At 38.9% G+C, this 24,656-nt stretch overlaps 1 protein-coding gene across 3 annotated transcripts in view; it reads left to right on the forward strand.

The window, feature by feature from the left end:
* Nucleotides 1-3,515: 3,515 nt before the first annotated feature.
* LOC141010579 (sodium bicarbonate cotransporter 3-like) overlaps nt 3,516-24,656 on the forward strand; it is a 42,716-nt gene continuing 21,575 nt past the window's right edge. For all 3 annotated transcript variants that reach the window (XM_073483612.1, XM_073483614.1, XM_073483613.1), the window contains exons 1-3: nt 3,516-3,618; nt 20,160-20,241; nt 22,206-22,355. In XM_073483612.1, coding sequence (XP_073339713.1) covers nt 3,577-3,618; nt 20,160-20,241; nt 22,206-22,355 — 274 coding nt within the window. In that variant the 5' untranslated portion in view covers nt 3,516-3,576. The remainder of the gene's footprint in view (nt 3,619-20,159; nt 20,242-22,205; nt 22,356-24,656) is intronic.

Here is a 24,656-nt window from a genome sequence, read left to right on the forward strand (position 1 = left end):
AATGTTTTGGGTAGGGCATGCATAGGCAGCCGTGTGGAACAGATCTGTGGTCAAAATCAATGCATTGGCACTTTGATGGAGCGCTCCAACAGATTTGGGAATTTCACATTCTCTTCTTTCTCTCCTGGCACCATCAGAAGGCCTCACCACTGGAGGAAAAAACAACAGCCACTAAACCTTCTGGGAAACAGGGACTCTTAATTTCTACAGCTTCTGGGACAAAACATGACACAGTCAATAATCATTCATTTAGTGGATTACGTCCAACATGTTACACTCTCCAATGTGTCACTTCTTGCTGCTCAAGCTAAATGACAAAAATATCTGCTTAAAGGATAAGTTCAACTAAAAGTGAAAATTCAGTCATGATCTATTCACATTGCATGGAAATTTGGGTGAAGAGTCCACAAAACATATCTGGAGCTTCACAGCAAAATAGCTTTGCAGCATTTTCATCAACAATGGAAGTAGATGGGGACTTGTTTTAAAACGTAAATACCACCCAAAAAACAAAACAAAAAATAACATAGAAATACTCATCCAGCGTAATCCATGTCTTCGGAAGCTCTAAGATCCCACATTCATATGAACTGACATTATTTAACCCCTTAATGCATGGTCAAGCTTGTGCACCCAATATAAACAGTGAGTGCTGTTAGGTTAGCAGCTACAGTGAAGATTTTGCATTATAAAAGGGTATAAATAACGTCTTTTCAAATCTCAGGGTTTCTGTAGACTTGATTTACGCGGATGAGCTGTATGGAGCCATTTTAATTTAAAACAAATCCCCACCTACTGCAGTTGTTTAGGAGAATGCTGCAACACCGTTTTGCTGTGAAGCTCTTGAAAATGTCTCGTGGGCTGCCGAACTTCACCTGACTTTCCACTAGCATCAGGTTGAGTAGATAATGACCGAATTTAAATTTTCAGGTGAACTAACATTTGCATATTCAACATTAAGGGACCAGGGTTGTAATTGTTCGACTACAGTAAGTTTGGCATCTCTTCTCTCTGAAGCTTTGACAGAGAAAACTTTCTTTCTCATCGTCACCACACCTTTCAGTCTGCATCTCTTTATGTGAGTCCCAGCACAGGTGGATGCCAGTGTGGTGCTTCTTCCACTTGTCTAACTTCTGACTCATCTCCCAGCTGCATTATGCAGATGCATGTTTCAGGAGCAGTACACAGCACTCTTCATTGTGCGCTAATGGGCTCTCAGCATCTTTAAGACTCGGGGTACAATTAAGAGGTGATAGTTTGATCTCCCACCTCGCAGTTCTATTTCTGAGCTGCCGTGTGATTATGCCGGCGGTTGATGGGCGGGTGAGGAAGGGCTCTATTTAGAGGAAGACACAGATGAACTCTTCTGAAAGAACAGACTTCTTTTGCTCTTTGCATCTGACTGATGTCTATTCTAGCTGTATTCCACTGCAGTTACATTTATGACATGATTGCAAAGTGATTTTTAAAATAAGGCAAAATGACTGATGGTGCTCACTGTAATATACATTTGGCAGAAGTTACCCTTCTGTTTTTCAGTCTTCCAGAGTCTGATCTGGAGGAAATGTTGTCGTAGAATTACTTCCTGGGCTAAATCATTAAATATAATTTGAAAGGTCGTTGTGTAGCTACACCATCAGTCTTTTTTTAAAGGCTCAAAATGCATTCTTCTGTCCAGCTTCCCTCAGTTAAAAGTATCTCATTACAACGGTATGTGATTTTCACTGCAAGATTTCAGAAAATGTCATGGTTTCACAGTATACAGTATTACACAATTATTATTATTAGTATTATCATTTAAAATGACCCTTAAAGGAGTGCAAACAAAGTTATTTTTCTTTTGGCTGTAGAAACACTTTATAATTTCACAAAACATTATGTCCTGACAGACCTTGAAATATATATATATATATATTTAATAAAGCTAATACAGTAGAATACAATATTGAAGATAAGCAAATGTACATGGCATTGTAACTGTCAGTTGTCAAACCACGGTATACCTTGAAACTGATATACTGCTGCAACCCTAGTGTCGCAGCTATTTCAGGCGATTTCACTTTAACAGTTATACAGCCTGAATGATCATAAATAAAAGAGAACTGAAAGTACTACCTCTAAATATGTACATATTTTGCAGCCAACTGCTGTCTTACATGACTAGAGAGAAATGGTTGATACAGCATTGCCATCTGCTGGTGAATCTGAGTTATTACATTGTTGTTGTATCAGGTTTTAATATATGACAGCAGAGATGGTGCAGGAAGATATGTAGGATTTAATTTCAATTATGTGTAATTACTTTGCATGACTTCATTCATTATATTTGTAAGTGGTTAACTTCAGGTGACTAAATATCTTCAAACAACATACAATTGATTGCCTTTAGCCTTTTCTTTCAACTTCTTGAAGATAGATTTACCTTTTTTGACCACATAAATTTCCCATATACATTGTTATCGGCCCACATTTAATACTTTATGTTTGTGAGAATACAGACAACAGTTTATTGCTGTGTTGATAAGGTTAGAGTAAATAAATCTCTTAAAGCATTACAATAGCTCTCATTTGGTTGTTGTCAGATTCAGAGCAGATTCATATTCATTGTATTTATAAGCTATTATGGTGGTGGCTACTTTATTTTACATTTCCATCACAGACTTTGCCTGTACGGTACTTAAAAATTAAAAGGAAAATGGGTGATATAATAGCAAATAACAATCCTGTGTCTGGTGTTTCACATAATTCAGGCAGTAAAAATCCAACCTTATTGGGCACATGCATCAATTTTGTACCCTGTACAGTTTAATATGATATAAAACTTGTGGATCTATACTAGGATTTAAAATAAAGTTGTATGTGTTTTAAATGTTCTCGTTTGTCCGATTTACTTTTGACATGAAGGACGCAAAGTCATCGCAGTAAGATTAAAGGGGCACTACATAGTAATTCTATTCAAGAATTTGAATATCATTGAAGTAATAATACAAACTCAGAAACATTTATATTTCCCGTAACTGAATAAACAAGCTGTTCTCAGAGGATAATAAGGTCCGCAGAGCACTGTTTGTAGCTAGAAAGGTGGCAGGGTCCGCCAAACATAAACAAAGTAAAACTTTGTCCTTTGAGGTCAGTTTGTTTATTCAGTTTATTCAGTCATGAAAATGAAGAGTTTGTTTATTTAGTTTCTTTAGGCATAAATAAAATCAGTCAATGAAGATCTTTGTCTTCTGATTAAGATGTCTTCCCCAAAACTACGTAGTGCACCTTTAAAGAGCTTTTAGAAGAATCATAACAAAAAAAAAAAGCCCGCTTGAGACTTTGAGGCGACAAGTAAATAGCGCCCGCCCTTATCGTTTCGTTCTTGAATATGATTGGCTGAGAACGCCAGGCGTTGAAATCGAATTGGCAATCAATCACTGTCAGTCATTTTGGAGGCGTGTCCTTATCGCGTCGTTCGGGAGAGCACAGCCAGTCCCCCACAGTTCACACAAGTGTCACCCAGCCCGGTCTCATCCGCACATCAACCGGCACCAAAAGAGCTAACGGTGTGCAAGTAGACCGGCGCCAGGTGAAATGGACGAACCTTCGGAACAAATGAGGCCCCTCTTGAGAGCAGTGAGTACCCGCCCGACGCAGTTAACCGTTGGCCCAGCGTCATATCTGCCTGGCTCTTTGTCCGTGTTTGCCCCCTGTTCGCCAAGCAGCCGCGGGAGTACGGGGGATGCTTGGGAGTCAGATTCAGTGAGGCACCATCCAGCCTCTGCTATTGTTAGCCGGCTTCTACTTCTGACACGTGGCATAGGCACAAGTTGTGTTCACATGTCTCGGTAAAGTCACCGAAAGCGCGCGTTCAAATATTAATAATAGGGGGAAAAATGTTTCCGTGCTCATTTGTGTACTTGTTCGGTTCACATTCATTTGTTTTCGGATAGTAAGCTAACGTTAACATACTTGCTAGCCGGGCACGAGCAGAGTCAAGCCTGTTCAGTGACGTTATTAACGTTATTAGCCATACACTAATGTCCAGGCTTGAAAGCTAACGGGACACCTTTTAATTAGTGTGTGTCCAGACTGAAACATACACATAACTAGCGTTATATATGACCAGCCTTTGTTTTTTCTGACACTAATGTTATTGTACAATGCCTATAATTAATATACGTTATACAGCTTTACAGAACTTTCCCCTCACGTTCAACAGGTCTACTAATAATGTGTCCCAGCTAATCTGTAGATACCATCTCCTGGTTCGTTTGGCAGAAAGAAAAAAGGCTCACTTGCAAATCAAACGCACCCAAAATAGATCAGCTTTCTTGTGTGACATTTCCAAGTCAGGAAATGCAGCTAATTTTACTGTGAACGCGTGTGCAAGCGAGAGGAAAAATAAACTGGAAGAGTCATTATTCTTTGAACGCTGTCCATACTCTATTAACTATGATGTTGCAGCAGAGTTGTGGGTGAGAGTAACGATAGTAAGTTAAGAGACCCACATCCTGTGTGTCGGGTGTAACTTTACAGTTACAGATGAAACGTGAGCATCAAACACCCAAAAAAGAAACTGGTTGCATTGCTGAGTTTGAAATGCACCCTGACTGTCTGACATCAATGCTGGTGTAGGGTTGGTCACTACTATGGTTGTGTGTGCATTTGTGAACACGTACGCATCATCAGAGGAAACTTGACCCCTGGCTCCCCAGTGAAAAAGAGTCGTTGGATAGCTGTGCACTTCTTCCTCAGCCTCAGGAAGTCAATGAAATTCAGCTATTTTATGCCTAATGATGTGTAAATTAACTGTTTACCCTTACAAATCCACATCCCAGACAACATACCACTGTTAAAGCTCTGAGTCTGACATTTAGCTAGTGTTTAATAAACATTAGTAGTAGTCCAAATAGTCCCGTTTCGACAAGAAGCCCTTGTTATCTTCAGGCTTTCTGTTTGCTGGTTACTATTGTTATGGGTCTCACAATGTCACATTCAGAGTGAAACATCGCTGTCGTTGACGTAATGGGCTTGAACAGTGAGAATAATCATCTAGAAAGAGTTACAACAAGACTAAACATACCTGTAAGTTTCAGTCCATCTGATACTTGATATTTGGGGCAGATAAAGATATTAGTAAGTAAAGGGGGAGATAAAAAAGTACCTAACCTGTTGTGTTTGCCATTGAGGGTGACAGGCTTAGATGTAGTGAGCAAATGTGGATGATTTTAATTTTTTGTAGCTTTAATAATATTCTTTGGGTTAAAACTTATCGACTTTATGAGTGACTTTACTCATGAGTGCGACAACAACTTGCTGCTCTTCTTCTACTTCTTCTTCTTCTTCTCTGTTCTTCTCTAAAAATTGCAAACCAACTTCAGAGGAGCATGCTGACAGCTACTATGTCAGAGTTTGTAATTGCAGTGCTTGTTAAATCAATTAAAGCACATTACTTCATATTATTGGCTCCATTTATAGCCAGTATTTCACATATACTGTTATATAGCCAATAATACAACTCTCCCATTATCGGGCTGATATTTATAATGCATCACTTGTAAAAGATTCTGATTTCGATATGTTGGCCAATTTACACACATTTTTTGCAATCAACTCTATTTAACATGCCATCAATGATCCTCTCTGACTGTGTTTGTGGCATTTTTCTAAAGAGCAACTTAGAGGGGTGAGTTTTTTAAATTATTGGTCCATGTGTTATATTTTCTGTCATCGACATCTTGACTTGGCTCTACAGTGTGAGCTTCATTGAATTTTACCTCAGGTGTTTGCCGGCTTGCAAGGAGAAAGGGGATTTGCGCGTCCTGCTGTTCCACTACTGAAAAGGGGTTTTAGTTCAGCCAGTATAGGCTCTGTGTCGCAGACTATTATTGGCTCAGCACTTGCAGCCAGGGTTAGTGAGTGTTTTATGAAGCTCACTCACTGTTTGGCATTGCTTTGAATGGGTAATTACACAGAATGGATCTCTTTGCTAGTCTGGTGGTGCTATGTTTTGTTCAGCTGTACTATTACGATAATGCGATAAAAATAATCAATTCCTACAGCACCCAGCTATAGGCTAATTGGCATACACAACAAAGAGCCTGTTTGTTTATATTTGTGCCCAATCTACTTTCTGTGAGAATGAAATGTACTTTCAGAGTAGGATGTGATTACACTGTACATTAGGCCACAAGCTTTTAAATACTTTTCTGGGGCAATGATTACGTACGCTACATAAGAGTCAATAGGTATTGACATGGTTCTGTTTGCTTTGCACTTTGTTTTTGACTCAAAAAAGAGGCTGTATTCAAGTTGAGAAACATTTTGCTTGTCCACGGGAAGGAAACATCTTTAGAATTCTTTCTATCTTCTGCCTCAGATTCACACATTTTAATGGATTTACGCTTTGGAGCTACTATATAGAGCCACAGTCTTCCACTAGAAGTAAACGACTTGCCTTTTATTTAGTTGCCCACCCACAGTATCTATGTAGGTAGGGGTGTTTGTCATCCATTTACTTTAGCCACCCACATTTTCCCAACTAGTCAGAGGATTCAAAGCAGGAACATCTGATCACAAGCCTGCTCTTTCTCGTCTCTATATTGCTGCTGGGAGATCTTTCATTTGAGCCCTATTTACTGTAGCTAAAATACTGACATTTGCTTGTGTCTGTGTATACAGAACAATACCTGGAAGGAAGGAATGTAAAAGACAGAAAAGCAGGTCAGAGAGCTCAAGATTACATTAATCTAAATAGCATTATGCATCTGTCTACCTTGTTTACAGAGAGGATTTGAAAGCTCATCCAATTACAAGAAAACTTAGAAAACTCATCATGCTGCTTAGTGTGGTCTGAGTCTTGATAATTGCCTACAATAGATGCTTCTGTCGGGTGGTGATATAAACTAAGATGGATAATGGATCTAAGACATGGTGAAGTTAATCTTTGTCCCCAAGCCTCTTTCTCGTGTGTAAACAGTGAAAGATGCGCATGCAAGGCGCTGCCAGAGAAATTACGGCTCCTGCCTGCCTTGTCTGTTTACATGGAGTTTGACTTTGATGATTCTCGAGATATATATTATGATGTGATTTTGCTTTACCTTGCTGAAAGAGCGAGAAAGAGGGGGAATGAGAGGGAGTGAGGGAGAGAAAGTACAAGTGAAAGAAAGGGTGCACGAGAAAGAAACTGCCCCTCACCTGTTGTGTGTATTCTCTTCATGTCTGTGACATATTCTACAGATACAGACAATAAAACTGTAGTGAAATGCTGATATGATGTGGACATGACTGTCTACAAGCCGTTTTCAGGTAGATTTTTACCTGCACATGCATCCGGTGTGTCCAGCCTGTAAAATTGATTATTCAATATCCCATAGCTCTGACTTCACTGAATCCAACATTGCAATTTCAACAAAAACAAAGAACGCTTTTGACTCTACAAATTTTTATTTATTTCTCTAGTATAGTACATCAAAAACTGTCCAATAATATTTGGCTTTTATAGAGCATTTTGTCTAATAATTAAAATTAAATGCTTTGACATAATCTGCCAAATCGTAATGTGTCCAACTATTTCAGTGACTTTCTGAAACTGACAATCGGACATTCACACTCAATTCACAAGTGATCTGCTAGTTGTGTGGAGGTTGGAAAGTAGACAGGATTGGAATTTCTCTCTTCAGCTCTCTTTTTCAGCTTTCAGTTGTCTTTTTAGTCTTTATATAGTCAGCAACGGAGTGCAACACTATGAATGTCTTCCAAGGGGACACTGTGTGCTGTTATCCCCATATTTAAATATTCTCCTGTCCATAGAAACCAGCTTTTCACCTCGCCTTTGAGTGTTTGGAACAGCTATAAACAACATTTCTGACATGACTGGGCAGCACGTTGTACGAACAGTTGTTTTCTAGTATAACCTGGCCCTTACTCTCTTGAACACTGTCATGTGGTTTGCATTAGGAGTTATGTCATTGATTGGTTTAATTCAGGCTGGGAATGCATTTGCTTTGGAGGCAACATATTTTTCTTTTTTCTTTAATTAAGTGGACCCCTCATATGTTTAACATGCTTACGCCTGGGGTTGGGACATTCTTGCAAACTGCATTTTAGGTTAAGTATTTTGTTCAGGCTGGACATGAAGAGAGGCTGTTGCAATCTTGTCCACAGCTTCTCACTTCAACACAGGGAACACGGTTTCACAATGCAGAACTACTCAACAATAAATATCTTTGTAGCAGACCACAAGGAACCATGAACAGAAAGATAAAATGTTTGCCCTGGGAAAAACCTGAATTTAATTACAACTAGAGACTATGTTGGGTTTTTAACAACAATACCACAAACAAGGCTTTGCATTCTCTTCTCCTCTGGACACATGTAATGGCAGCTCTAGTCAGCTCTGGCACTGAATGTCTTTAAAGGAGCCCTCCTCTCAAAATTATGTTTTTGTGTGTTGTCTGTCTGTAAGTGCTTATAACCATCCCATTCTTGTGATGCAATATCTCAGGAACACCTGGAAATAATTTCTTCAAATTTGGCACAAATATCCACTTCAACCGATGGATGAAATGATTCGAATTCAGGGGTCAGAGGTCACATTATTTGCGACACCACAAATAGGGCTGCAGCTCATAATTTTCATTGTCAGTTAATCTGACGATTAGTACCTTGATGAATTGATAAATGGTTTGGTCTATAAAATGTCATAAGACATTTGACTATTCCTTTTAAAAAAATTGCATATGTGTTTTTGTGCATTATGTCCTTAAGAGGGCTAATCAATATGAGATATATAACTACTAAGGCATATTTATTTCTGCATAAACATTCTTTAAAGATTACCTACATATTACAAAATAGACAAATTTTGTCTTATATCGTAAAACTTGATTTAAAGACTTTAGACCTCTCTCTCTCTACTCTCCCTCTCTCTGTGCACCCCACTTTATGCCCCTGGCTGACATTTGTTTTAAGTTGTGGATCACTTTTTCCCAGTTCAAGCCATTCTTGTCCACTCCAGATGTGTAAGATGCAGTCACGAAACTTCACAGATAGATCAAAATGAGGGCTGAGTTCAAACATGGGGTGCGCTCATAGAGGCACCTTTTGTAGTGGGAAACTACCACAGAAGCAGTATTGGGTACTTTGCCAGGTGTCTGTCTGTCTGTTGACAAATTTTGTCATCATGATAGCGTCACAACCCGCACAGGATACAGTCTCAAAAATTTACTGGTGTGTTGTTGAGATTAAAATCAAGGCTGAGTTCAAAGATGGGTGTGGTCCTACCCATGTGTACTGAGTTCCCGTCATAATGTGGTAAAAACTATTGAGTAAACATCGGTCGGGATGTGAACATGTTGACAGGTGGCGCAGCTGGTGTGATCCCATACACTCTTGAACAGTAATACAAAATGGTGTTGTATAAGGTTGAAGCTGTAAAGTCTTATGTAAATCCTAATTTACTTAAACATTTTACTTTAAAATACTGTGGTTTTGCTGCATGACACTAGTACATATGGTCTTGCTTTTTGTTAGTCTGCACAAGCTCTCAGGTTGTTCTTTCAGAGCTGCCCGATGCCTCGGCCCAGCCGTTAGATGTCACTCTTTCTATTGAATTTCATGCACACATTATAGCCCTCATCATTTCCAGGGGTATCTTAATATTAGGGTTGGATTAACCTTTGCCTTTTTGATTTTGTGGTTAGTCTACTTGAAACTGACTGGTGCTGCTGTGAATGCTATGACCACAGGATATTTCTGGGCTAGACTGGGATCCACAGTGTCTCCTGAAATTAAAAATGACTGCTTAGGTTTCAGGAATGAGTGTTCTATTTGCACCACTCACGTAACTGTTCTTGTTGGATGAGAAACAAACGCCCCATAGTTCTTTGTAAAATTACATGTTGTTGAATGACATGTCCAACCTTCAGGCTATGATGAGGATTGTGAATGTCAAATTCAAAGGCACCAAGGCAGTTGGAATCTTAATGAATGCACAGCTATCTGCCTTTTTTTCAATACGAAGCACCCTCGGAAGAATGCCGAGCCAACATGTGTGCCTGCTTCTATTTATCTGTGTTGGGGGTGGTTCTTCATTTGTGACCTGAATACCTCAGCGGGTGAGCATTTGAATGTCCTCCAAATGTGTGTGTATGTCCTCCGTGTGGTGGCGGGTATGCGTGTGTTTTTAGGCTCTTGGCCGGGCGAATGAAATATTCATGGTGGCATGGTGGGATTGGCTGCTGAGCAAAGAGCGGGCTGACAGGGTAGAGCAGAGCACGGTGTGTTCTGAAGCAGCTCACCCTCTCTCTCTCTCTCTCTTCCTCTCTGTGTATAAAGAGATGAGCGGAGGAAGAGGGAACAGACAAGTGCGACAGTGTCTCTGTTAGCGGTTAGCTCACACACACCTTCTACAACAGAGATAGCTGTCAGAAAAAAGGAACTGGCTTAGGTCCCTGCTGCCTTTGCTTTGATGTTTTAGTCTAAATGGACGAACAGAGCGAAGAGGAGCATGTGCTTACGGTACGTCTGGTCCTGTGTGTGTGTGTGTGGTTTTATGTGTGTCTGACTGTCATGGTGCGCTTGAACAGGATCCAGTGAATGGATGTGTGTAGCTTTATCGGTGTGTTTGTTTATATTGGGTTATCGTTTTGTCTTCTTTTACGGTAGAATAGTGGTTTGTGCTAATGAATGGGGCAGGTGGTCTTTACATTTAAGCCAGGCGGGAAAAAAAGCAGAGTTGTGAGGATGAGGGGGATAAGGGGAAGAGGTGATGAGAAGCTGTTGCCTTATCGGACAAGGCTCTTGAAATGGAAATGTTTCCTTTCTAGTCTTTAGTCGCCTCAAGGAGCAGGACCAAGAGGAAATCGACACAGACAGTTATGGCTGCTTGAAGGAGCGGGACAAGGAGAACAGAAAGGAAGAGAGGAGAGAGACGAGGAGTGTCAGGGAGAGAGGATGAGAAATTGGTCTGCTAAGGTAGCTGAATACAAACAAGGTCCATGCTGTCAATAGAGATGATGTTTATTGAGTGAAGTGACATTAAATTAAATGCTTGTTTCATTTCAGTCTAGCCAAAAGTACAAGTATGCCCAGAGTGGGACGAATCAGGTGCACATATGAAGAGGAAAATATTTGTGAGGCAGTCAGAGGGGATGGTTTCCATCTTTATTTATGTGTATATGTCTGCAGAGTGTTTGCATGTTTAGGAATGATTACATCTAATGGAAACTATGATTAGTATTTTCAACATTTCTAAAATGTGTAGAATATCTTCCAAGCTTTTAAAACTGTAAGATTAAACTACATCTTCACTCAGGTGACATTGGGTACAGCACACAAGCTGCTGACTGCCTTCTTGGTTGTGCCCTGGTTAAATGTGGTGAGGCTCCAGGGAGGTAAACAGGTGAATTGCTAATCACCAAAAACCTACAAAATAAAGCTGCTTAAGCTGTGTTTAGATACCTGCACCTGCTAAGTGCCATGGATGTTTGTGCCATCCGGGAAAGACTTTATTTATTTTGATGCATAATACATTTAAGTGCTTTCACTCTTTATTTGAAATTTGAACATTCATTCAAATGTAAATTTTCGAACAGGCAAATTAATTTTTGCGCTACGTACTTTTAGCTTGACTGAAATGAAACAATAATTAATAACCGTAACCTATAAGTGCAACATACTGTTTGAAGTAGTTTGCCTTGTGATGCAGCATAGAAAGCTCTAAAAATTAACTATCCGCTAGATCCCATTGCATGCCCAGTTGACGAGTCATGTTTGTGGCCATATTGCAGGGCACGTTCAATCTACCTAGTTAGTATGTAAAAGATTGCAATGTGATTAATTCTATTCATGGTAGATTGTATTTCTGTGTCCTCTGACAGAACAGCAGAAAAGAGAAAAAAGAGTGGGAGTTCAGTAGTGGAGAATTGGTTTGGCTACAAAAGATCAGATGTACAACAAACCATGTAATATGTAAGTGGGCAATAAGACTGTTACAACAAAAGGGGTCAATACAACAAACTTATTTACCACTTCAAGCAGAAACACCAGTTTCAGGCGAGGCAAGCCAAAAACCCTGCGAGTGGAGCTCAACAGTGATCGTGATTTCTAAATGAAAAATGTTTTTCAGTATTTTTTCACAATCTCAAGAAGATCATTATCGTAGAAATACTCTAAAATATCAAGATATTATTTTAGGGCCAAGTAGGCCACCCCTATTAGCATCTATTTATAATCTCGTAATTGTCTTTCTCTATTTTCTTTCTGTTTTCAGACATCACTTAATTAGTTACATAATTCAACAACAATTGGCAGTAAATATATGTCAATATTCTCGTCCGTATATGCAATTGTGCATTTGGCAGTGTTAGACAGATATTCACTAATCTCAAGGGACAGGTCTCTCACTATGTAACACATCTCTTACGTCAGTCCCCATTGATTGGACCAGGTCCCAGTAAAGCAAGGCTGGCAAGGAACGGAGATTAGAGGGAACCAGGCCTGTTGGCTTGTTGAGTGGCTGGTTGTTTCATTCACTGTCTGGTTGGCTGAAGAGATGTTTGGCTGCTGTGTGGTTAAATCACTCCCACACAAACATGCATCTAACATGAGTAAGGTTAACATGCATGTTGGCAAAGGGAATGATGTAAAGCTGAAATGATGAATTGATGAATTGATTAGATGATAGAGAGAAAAGTAATCACCAGATACTTTTTATTAAACGTTTTATTATTTGTCAGGCAAAGATGCCACACGTGTTCACAACCCTAACCTTAACCAGCCACTCATCCCTCTATCAGCAGTAGAATACCTGCAGGCAGTGAATCACCTCAGCAGAGAGAGGACAGATAGCAACAGGAATGACTGATACTGATCGATGTCTGTATTCCTCATTCACTCTGTATTGTGATGTCAGGAAAAAATATTTATTTTACCAACAGTAGATTTCTTTCCAGTAAGATATTACTGAGTGTTCATTTGCTGTGACATTATTGTTGCTACTCTAGAAACAACATTAAGTGATATTTCAAATATAAATAAACTCTAATCCTGTTCTGAATCCATTCTTAAAATCATGTTAAAGAGCAATTATTTATTAATGAAAAAGAACAGATGATATACGTGATTTTTGCTGGCATGCATGTATACATGAGGTGAAATTCTTTTTCGACATAAGGTGATACTCCAAAACTTTCTTAAAGGTTGACAGGTCTGTATTTATGCTAAGATAATTCAGTAGAAGGCCTTGTTTTGATCTGCTCCATTACTGTGCTAATTCAAACTCAACATTTCTTGTATCCGTTTCAAATTAAGAGCCTTCCAGCGTTCAGTGGACAGAAGCCATTGATTTCTTAACAAGACTTTCATTGTGAAACATTTGCAGTAACACGTTGTGGAAAACTCATTTACTTGCAAGGTTTCCGTACACACTTGAAATGTAGCTCCAGCCATCTTTTTGTATTACTATTTTGCATCTGAATGCAATGCACTCTAGTCTCCCTCAGAGATGCCATAGAATTAGACGTTATGTTCTTGATAGCAAACACCTCTGTATGCATGCATTACCAGAATTCCCCACCAAGACTTTCTTGAATTTATGTCATACTTGAGAAAGTTCAATGCTAAGTTCAGTCACAGTGTTTTCCTTGGTACTGGATGAACACACGCTAAACCTTGTGTTTTCCATTGAAAGGTTCATGTGAACCATAAATCCTCATCCCTACATTAAACCCAATACATTGGTGAGGGTTACAGCTACTTACGCTGCTGTAAAAGCCAAAGGAAAACCCTCAAATGCAGACACATGTAATGCAGTAATGTTTGTACCACCCCTTATGCTTCATGGATATAACATGTAAATTATACTAGATAATGGAGCATTTCACATCAATATTTTTTAATGTATTTGTCCATGATGGGTTCCCTTTTAAACTATCTTGAAAGCACACAATAGTCTGTCAGTCTTTTGTAGCAGCTTTATTAATTATTAAACAAGTGTTTCTCTCTGATGAGCTCTCATTGAAAAGCTTTCTCACCAGTATTAGCAATCTGAATTCAACATTTCACTCAGCTGGCTGACTGTTTTAGAGTTGCCACAGTTCAACGTGATGTTATTTTTTTAGTTTTTTAGGCTGCTACCACTTTATTTGCTTCTACCCAAGTATTTTTTCAGTGTCTGCTTCCAAACAGCACACTTGAACAATTAAAACCAGCATTGGTATCACCTAGTCATTGCAGCTGGGGTCATTTTGGCCCACTTGGTATTGTTATTCTTTTCAAAACAATACTGGACTTGACATTGTTTGCTCTGATCTGAATTGGAGTAGATGTGTAAGGGTGATTTAAAAAAGTCCCATACAGAGAAAATTACAAATAAATTGAAAGGACAGTGTTTGATATTTGTGAATTTTATCCCACATGTTTCACACATTGTATTAGTGTTGTTTGAGAACAGCATTCCCACAAGTTGTCAATGTGAGAAAGAATGGAGGTTGAGGGGGCAGGACATGAGAACAGAAAGATAATAAGAGGAGTGGCACTTTTTATGGTTTGATTGTGTTATCACTTGGCAGGTTGCTTGCTGGTGTTGCCTACCTCCCTTTGATTATCACTTGGAAACCATTCTATCCTTGTCCACATTTGTCCCTTCTAAGTGTACTGAGCAAAAGCCAGGCAGGCTTTTTGTTCGCCATGCATGCTCTCAGTTTTTCTGAGCTCAGACTACAGGTGTTGTTATGTTCCCTGGTGACATCGAGGGGCTGCTGATCAGAATTCCCCACCACACTAGACATCCATTAGGGGGAGCAGAGTGTGACAGATCCCATGAGTAATGTTTCTTTTGTGTAACTGCACACTTGTCTCAGTGGACAATGTTGGCCAGGAAACATTGTACTTAGATTTGAGTTCACAGAGTTTTCTGGTTTATACTCATACAATTGTTATGTTTGAATTCAATGCTTCCATCTATGTATCTCTATCACTATTTGGGATTTTCTCCCATAGTCTAGTTGCTGTTCTATCGATCCAGATCTACTCTTTTGCTTGGTTTGGTGGCATTTTGGCATAATGTTGGACTTTTCCACACCTTGATGGCACTTTTGGCCACACCAAGTCAAACCATGCAGTGCTAATTTGTGTTTCCATTAAAAGTGTAGCCTGCTGAGTTGTGCTGAGCCACGTCCAGATGGGACATCTCCGGAGTAGGACTAAAGCGTTCCTAACCCATCTCCCTGTGGGCTCTGGTGTCTCACAACCACAGACAACTTGTGACGACCCTCTGTCTGCCCCTCAAACAAGCGTGTGTTGTGAGTCTCAACTCATGTCTGTGCAGGAGATCAGAGAGATCATTGTGTGTTCAACTCTCTGTACTTTAGTAGCTCCTAACCAAATCTCTGTGGTTTGAAATTTGGTTTCTCTTTTGCATCTCTGTTTCTACTTTCAGACATCTGCTACTTTACGCATTCAGCTGTTTTAGGATTCCTGTTAAGTTACTGCTGGTGAAAATCTAACATTTCTGTATTTTTCTACTTCGAAATAAACTAAATTGCAGGGAACCTTTACTGTGAAAAATTACAAGGAAATTAAACGTGTTTATCACAGAATTAACAGAGCTTTGATAGCCACTATTGTTTAATAATACTGCAGGGAGGAAGAGCATTTATAGCCACTCCTTTGACCCCCACTCAAGTCAGGCAGGTAGCCCTGTTGAAATGGAAATGCAAAATCCCTGCCACACTGGGCTGACATCCAGAGTCATACGGAGTCAAGCCAAGCCTGCACATGTATATGGAAAAGCCCCAATAGTTACCACTAGCCACAAATGATCACCCTGGATCCACCACACAGGAAGAAAACACTGCTAGGCACACCTAGTCTGGCTTTCTTTACTGTATAGCTGCAACCAGACACGCATCTGCCTTCTGTCATCAGCTTTCTATTGATGTCACTATATGGTAGCTTTTCTTTCTCAGCTGGCAATTCTGCTGTGCTCCAAGCCCTTCCCACTGGCACTACTCCTGTAGCCCAACCACAGCTGTGCTTTGTGGGCATAATGGCCCTTTCTGGCCGGGGGACTGTGGCTGATAGACTGGGGGTTTATTTTGGACAAAGCTATGTGACAGGTTGCATCATGTGTTCTTAAATTGTACCAAGCAATGTGGGGTCGAGGGCACAACAGACTTTAACACGTGCTATACTTCACTGAACAGGCATGACATCAACATGCATATAATACATGGTAACGGATGTTTGTACATAAACAAGTGTTATACAGTAAAATTAACAGATTTGTGGGAGTGGTATTTTAAGAAGCTTAAGAATAAGACGACGCTCATGAAGCAGAAATAGTTTAACACTAGCTTTGTGTGCCCTGCTGGTAAACATGGGTTCATGTGATTCCTGTAGAATGGAAAATTAGAACTGTGGCCAGTAGACAAACCATGTTCAAAACGTGCTGTATTAATTGATTTGTTTCAGAGGTTCCATTGTTCCATTAAAAGAAGGTGGTATTTACACATCACAAGACATTAAATCTTGTTTGGAACCTGAATAAGACCTTTTGTTTTACATGGTTTGAATTAGAAATCAATTGCACTGCACTGAAATCAAAGAATCGAGTACACTCCGGTTTATAGCAACTGATCATGTGTTGAATCTGAAACCTTGGATAGTATCCAGTGACCTTCCATCACAAGTGACCATGAGGAAACAGTTGAGTCCAGTCTGTGAACTGTAGGTGGAAGACCTCCAGTTACTAGGGATGGATTAATTTCTTGCTTCTCTTCTCCCTCTCTTCAGCTGAATCATTACCGCTCCTCATCAAGGCACTGTCAGAAAGCAACACGGCTCATTATCATGCAAATCCACCAACAACTGAGAAACACACACACATACAGGCTTAGAAGTGCACACACAAACACAATTGCAGATGGCATCATTCATCGTAGGTGGAGTTCTAACAGGGGAATTATTATGGTAATATATGTGTGGATCTGAATGTCATTGAAGACTTATTCATAGTAGTAAGCCAGTAATGAAACAGGGAGAGGAGTGGATGGACACACAGCGCTGTCCGTCAGAATAAATCTCCAGTGTGGTCTGTGGAGGTGACTGACATGTTTTGGCTCAGACACATGAAGCCCTAATATCATCTACATATCACGTATCCTTTCAGCATGTGGCTAACATCGCCACCTTTTGTTTCCATTCTCTCCTGCTTGGCAGCAGTGCCTCTCTGTGATTGGTTGAAGGGATTGAAAGGATCCTCCAGTTGGGGATTGCGTTGCCTCAGAGTGTTTGTACATGAGACAGGAGAATAACACATTTGTAGTTATTGAAAGGTGGTGTCTGATCATATTATATGGCCTATGTAAAAGAGTTAATGTTGATGATAAACTATTCAGACACCTGCCACAAAAAAAAAATAAACAAGACCATAAGAAACTGTAAGATAGGATCCCACTATCAGCCATTCTTCTGTATACCTCTTGTTCAATTCATTCTTATCAGCCTGGCAGTGAGAGTCAGCATTACCCCACTGCTACCCTGTGGTATTTATACACACTATATGAATGTGTGTCTAACATAAGCTTTTCCTTCCTGGTCACAGTACATCATGCCTAGTTGAAACACACTGATCTTGAGACCAAGCTCGCCTGACTTTTATTGATGTCTTCTGTGTGTTCTCTCTTTGTAGTCTTAGAGAACAGCTGGAAGTATTATGGTTATTGGAGGTGCGAAATTCTAAATTTTCACACATGTGCACCTGCGGTGTGTCACAGGTGTATTGGTTGAGTAATTTGACATGCTGGCTTTTTTTAATGTGTTAGGTTAAGTGGTGTTTTATAATGATAATGGAAGAAGCCAAGCAGTTCTAGTTCTCTCATTATTTTTGTGGCTGTGGCCAGGAGTAACATTGGTATCAGTTACTTTTATTTTGGTGGTAGCCCCAGTGACTTCTCCCAGCACATTTAGATCTGGTTTGGCCACACATGCAGCAGTAATTGGAGACACTGCGTCTGTGGCTGCCTTAAATGTTTTGGCACTTTAAGGGCATGGATTCAGGAGACCACTAATAACAAGGTCGGTAATTGGACCAAACCGGGTTGAGGTTAAGGAGATTTATTGTTTTTGTCTGTGTGTATGTGTTGTAGTACATTTCTGTCTTTGTGATAAACAGTTTTTAGTTTCAAACTGAACAAAGTTTTTTTTTTTTTTTTTTTCACTTTTTTAACAGCTGTTTAAGTTTAAAAGTTAGATTTAGTATTTGGCAAACTTCTGGTTAAATGTGGGGTTAACAACATTGCTACATTGAACACAGACCGAATGAGGGCCGTTCTTGGAGTGGCTGCTACATCATTATGCCTTCAGTATAATGAATGAAACTGGCTACACCAGGCGTGAGAGCAGTGCATAAGTGGTGCCTGTACAGTTCGTGCCATGGAGATCTGTTCTTTAAGCCTAAAGATAGGCCAGGCTTCTATGTATATTTTTATACAAGGTATATACGGAAATTGGTAGTATAGTCTCAATATTTTGTTAAGTTGAAATACCAGCACTGGTGGTCTCTTAGTGACTTTATCTAGCTTACTATATAGTTTGATGATAACTTACCCATATTACACAAACTCCGTGAAAAGTTTCATAGCGCTGCTGGGGTCCACAAACAAGGTGTAGCCAGCTAAATGATATCTTCAGCTGCACATTCGCTCTGCAAGCAGTCTGTATACATTACATGTTCCATGTAGCCAAACTGTAAGGCTATGGTTTTGGCCTGGGGGATGAGTGTCCTCACAAGTATAGCAATTAAATGTGTGTTTGAGTGCTGTTATAATTATTTCAAGGCAGTGTAATTTGATAGATATTAATAATAATATTTACTGTCGCCACTATGTATGCTGACAGCTGTAGTCTCTAATTGCATCTTTCTATCTTTTGATGTTTCCATGACACTGATATCAGGCTCATTATTTTCTCTAAGGTCATAACCTCTGTTTAATGAGTCAGTGTAGCCTGACTCTCGAGGTTGCTATAGACACGACCTTTAGCACATGGACCATAACAATAAATATACGGTATTTCCCGAGACAGCATAATTAGCTCATGGAAAATAGCCCATAGAAACCCTAATAATGTTGTAATGATACCTTGCTGCATAGTCCAGTACCTCCGGTTGTAAATCAGCAGTTAATCTGCTTGATAAGCTAAGCTGTTATCAGCTCCTCTGCCAAATTTAACCTGTTTGCCAGAGTATGTAATTTCATTCTGGATCACATTTCAAACCAGATGAATTATCACAGTCTGCTAATCATTAAGTAGACTTAATTATATTTTCATCCAGATTATGGTCTGAGCTGTTTCTCTTGACTGCCATGTTTAAGCGGTGTGAAAATGGGCTGTGTTGGTGGTCATGTGCAAAACCAAAGTACTTTGTTTGCTTAAACCCAGAGCTCTGGAGTGATTTGGTACGGGCTAAAAATACAAAAAAAAAGCAAACAGGACTCCCTCCCTGCATACCTGTTTGCCAAAACCACAGGTGATTAACATATTTGGAGTGGAAAAGGAAATGAAGGGATCTCCATGCTGTGCTTCCATCAGTCTAATCAAAGCTTTGCCAATCTTCACCAAGATACTTTGCTGACTGCCAGCACTATTGGAAAAGCTGCAGGCAGATCATCAGGTTCCTTTTTTCTGTCTGTCAGCTCCCGACATTCTTCTGATACACAGACTCGCTACATCTTTTACTGCCTCACTGACTGATCCTGCATCTGCCGTTCCTTAAGACAAGTAACAATGTGAACGAAGTGTCATCTACACAGCTAACTTTAATATCTATTCCTTTGTATTATCAGTTTGTTGGAGTTCTTGAGAGCTGGACTTCAGCTGAATTTAAATACATTTTCATTGTCATTGTTTCATTCAAATTGTGCTCTGTACAGTGATGATGCATCATATCCAATGCCTTATGTGTCTCTTCTTATTGTCAAATGCAAGTCAAACAGGATATTAATAGGCATTGCTATTACTATTTTAAAAAAACTGGCAAAAAAGGGACACTGTGTATAAAGGTCTTTAAACCAGCAATGAATGAATGGAATGAAAAAAATCGCTCTGGACAGGATACTCATGTGTCTTTTATATTTTTCTTTTCCTCTCTCTCCTCTTGTTTTTCTCAGGGTCTAGATGAGGAGGCACTAGTTGACCACGGGAAGACCAGCTTCACCACTCACACAAACTATGAAAAGGAAGATTTGGAAAGTAAGTTTAAAGCCACCCAGACCAAACAATCTTTCATGAAGTGGAAAAACTTGTTGGTCTGCAAGAGCTTTTGCTTTTCCATTTGCAGAACAAATTACATTTCTATTTCTATTTATACTAATGCTTTGTCCTTTGGCTTTATTTTATTCATTCATTAACTTGCTGCTGATCAGGCAAAGTCTGAGACATCAGACAGTGAAGGATCTTAAAATGGGATTTTGTTACTTTTGATATTTTGTTTTAGGACTTGGGAATAATTGATTGCTTACTGACATTCAGTAAATCATGTTAATAGTAATCTATCCCAATTGATAATTCCAAGCGAAACAAAATGTATTTTTTGCTATATTTTTTGTGCTATATTATGAAATACTATTCATAATATCGTCATCTTTTAATATATATAATCAATTGATTGATACAGTTAGATAGTGGATTGAGTGTAACATCTAATGAAGTGTCAGTGCTGTTCACATGTTGAAAAAAATAGCGCTAACTTAAACGTTGTTATCTCCCTCAGGTGATACTACTTTTCACTCTGTCCTCCCCCTCCACTGTGGGTCCACCACATAAAATTCAGATTTTCCATCCTTCATTAAATAATCTCTGATTTGTCCCGGAACACACTGTTTTTTGTCCAGCTAAGCTGTCAGGCTTTCCCCCCCTCTGCATCCTCAGTCATCTCCTGTGTCTTTCGTCTCTCTTCCTCTTTCCCTCTTTCTCTCTCTCCGTTTCTCTCCATCTGCTCGTGTGTCACTTTTGCCTTCCTCTGAGCACTGCATCTTGGTTTCATTCCTCCTGGGTTCCCTCTAGAATCAAAGAACGATGACTCATCTGTGAAAAATGAGTATTGGCAGAGAATGTAGGGCAAAAATAGGGCGTTTACATCTCAGAACACAGTTCCTGTGTGCCAGTAACAATAACGAGGGGAAGTGAATAAAACAGTGGAGAGGTGAAAAAGTTAAATGTTGTAGTCTGGTTTCTTTCAAGTAGGTTATCTAGAGCAGTCAGCCACGATGGAAATAAGTTCTTTGTCTTCTGTCACAGATGTTTTTGTGTCTGTCTTTTTCTTCAGTTGTAAATTACTGGAACTGTGATACTGTTTTTGTATGCTGTATCAGTTATCAGTTTTCCAATGTAGCCTATGTTTTAATTTAATTTCTTTGACTTTGAAGTTTGATTTGATCTATTGCATTTGGAATTAGATTTATATTATTTTTGTCCTTCTGGGAAGAATCTGACTTAGTACTTGCTTTGTTGGTTTATTAGCTTTAACTGCTGACAGAGGCAGATATCTATCTGTTGTTGGCAAAAACTAAACAAAGGACTTCAAGTCCCCATGTTTTCCTTTAGAACATGGTGAAAAGTTGCCCATTTCTCAGTGTTTCTAGCTGGAACCTGTTGTAAATATATATATATGTGTATATATATATGTGTGTATATATGTGTGTGTATATATGTGTGTGTATATATATGTATATGTGTATATATATGTATATATATATATATGTATATATATATGTATATATATATGTATATATATATGTATATGTGTATATATATATGTGTATATATATATATATATGTATGTATATATGTGTATATATATATATATGTATATATATATATATATGTATATGTATATATATATATATATATATGTATACATATATATATATATATGCATACATATACATATATATATATATATATATGTATGTATACATATATATGTATGTGTGTGTGTGTGTGTGTGTGTATATGTATATATTTATATATATGTATATATGTATATATTTATATATATGTATATATTAGAGAGAGAGGGAGTATACCTTATACAGCATCTTTTCTTTTCTAAAGTAAATATACAATGTGAAAACAATTTGCATGGACATTATATATAAATATTATGATCCACAGGAGAGGTGTCTGAATTGTAATTACACTTTCCTTTTTCCTAGGCCACAGAGCGGTGTATGTAGGTGTCCATGTTCCTCTTGGAAGGGAGAGCAAACGGAGGCATCGCCACCGAGGACACAAACACCACCGAAAGAAGAAAGAGAAAGACTCCGAGGAGGGGAAGGAGGATGGCAGAGAATCCCCAACTTATGGTTGGAAACACTCATCCTATATGTCTCAATGCACCCATTTATTACCAAACCCCCCTTTTTTTTCTTTGTAAATATGTCTACTTTTGAAAGCCTTTAACTGTGTTTATTCTTTGACTGACAGGACTTGTCTCAGACAATAAGCAGAAGCCCTTGTTATAAACAATAGATGGAGCTAGCTTAGACTTTGTGCACCTTTCAGTTTCTTTCAATAGCAGGATTTTTCTGCAGTGTGTAGTTCTTTAAACTGATACTTTTTGCAAATAGTTATAAAACTAGTTTTATGCTTTGCCAGTTTCTGGTGCAATGGTCATGGATTTTGAATGCAATTCAAAGGCCAAAAGAAATCTTCAGATACAAGACATAAAAAGGCTGAATCTGCTCAGTAATGGGTAAATGCTTTTTTACGTTCTGCCTTGGTTGGCAGAGCACTTAAAGGAAATTTTACGGAGACAAGTGTCACATTATGGTGTGTTTTATAATCAGACCTCCCTTTAGGAACATACAGATTTTCAGGTTAGAGCACAACTCTGCTTAAACCCTCCTGCCTACCTCCACCTTTCCAACAGTTCTGAATAAAACATTCAGCTCTTAAAGGCATTAAAGGCCACTGCGAACCAGCTGATTGACAGCTGTGACATTTTAAGTGAAGTGTGAGTTTGTTTGTGCGTGAAATTGCTGTATCACCACAACTGCAAGAACCGTTGGCACCCCAACAATGCTTTTAACTCTATGAGGGTTTAACCTAACTAGTGCTTCATGCCAACAACAAACAAGAACATAACAATATCAGTCCTGTTATCATGTTGAGCATAAGACACACCCTTCTAGCTGCTGGGTTGGGAATTACGACCATTGAGACTCATCCTCTAATGTGCTGCTTTATAATCTATTTCTACAAATTATTTTCTTTATGAAGACAGCAGATGATGATAGAAGATTAATGAAAAAAAGCCCTCCCTTTTTTGTTGTTTACCATGGAATGATGAAAAGCAGTTAATGTGCAGTCAATGTTATCCAACAATGTAAGGGCTTAGCGGGATTTCCACTGTTTGTACGGATATAAAAATGAATGGTTAAACCTTAAGAACATATTCCAAAACCTCACTTATATGATTACGGACTAATTTTCATGTTTTGATTCATAAATACCGAACTTTATATATTTAGCATTTTCTAATGTTATTTTAAATACTGTGTCAAAGCTTTGTTAAATGTACTATCTATAATCATAATTCTAGCTATCTACTCCTCAGTTGACTAGCAAAAATCATACTGGGTCTTTAGGGCTCAGTTAAATGAGTTATTGACCAAGAAAAAGATGTTTAGATCATCTTTATGCCCTGATACAGCATCAATATGAAGTGTACTCTCATGTGCTTAATACACACCAAACCACCACACAGTGTACCCATGTGTTAACAGAAAATAACTCTCCCTTCTTTTGCTCCCAGTCATTCCATTTCTGCCTCCCTGTGGCGTTCACTCTTGTAATCTGCCATATCTATTTCCGTTTTCTCGCTGCTGCCAGATGTCCCGATATCTGCCCTGTAATTCAATCAGACTTGAAAAGAAAATTCCTGGAAAGCATTTAAGTTTTCATTATTCTCTCTCTGAACGCGTCTCCTCAAGATTTCTCTGCATGAAGCATGCAGATGTATTCCTTCTTATGTAGCAGAATGAAAAGCAGTCACAGTGATGTATTTGCCTTACTGTACCTTACCCAAAAAACTATTCTCCCCAGCTTATGAAAGCATCAGTGCATTTGTATCAACCAGCTCCACACATTTTCTCAAATGGATCCCAAAGATTGCTGTTTTTATCCTACTACCATCTCCTGTTGTTATGCCGAGATATAATGTGTGCTTCTATGTGACATTTCCTCCTATCATCCTCGATTGCTGAACCAACAGCGAAATATGGTACTACAGGGGAAATTTTGGGGAGAAGACATCCACTTAAAGGTGCCCTGTGGAGTTTTCTTGTAAATGAACAAATGTTATGTTTATATTCCACCTACCATATCCTTTCCCAGAAAACATTTTCAAAGTGTTTTTTTTTTTTAGCATTTTGGAACCTGCATTTTTATACCCATGTTTACTAGCTTGCAGTCCTCTTCTTCTCTGCCTTTGCTGGCGCATTGCTGCATTTCTTGGCACATTACAGTCGGCTGTAGATCAAATGAAGAAACAATCAAAGGGCTACTAGAAATTAAGAACTCTACAGGGTACCTTTTTAATAACATGCAATACTATTTACTGTTGTCATTGTAAACATTGTAACTTTGGCCTTTGCCTCCCCTTT

Source organism: Pagrus major, chromosome 16 (genome assembly GCF_040436345.1).
Source record: "Pagrus major chromosome 16, Pma_NU_1.0".
Taxonomy (NCBI): Eukaryota; Metazoa; Chordata; class Actinopteri; order Spariformes; family Sparidae; genus Pagrus; species Pagrus major.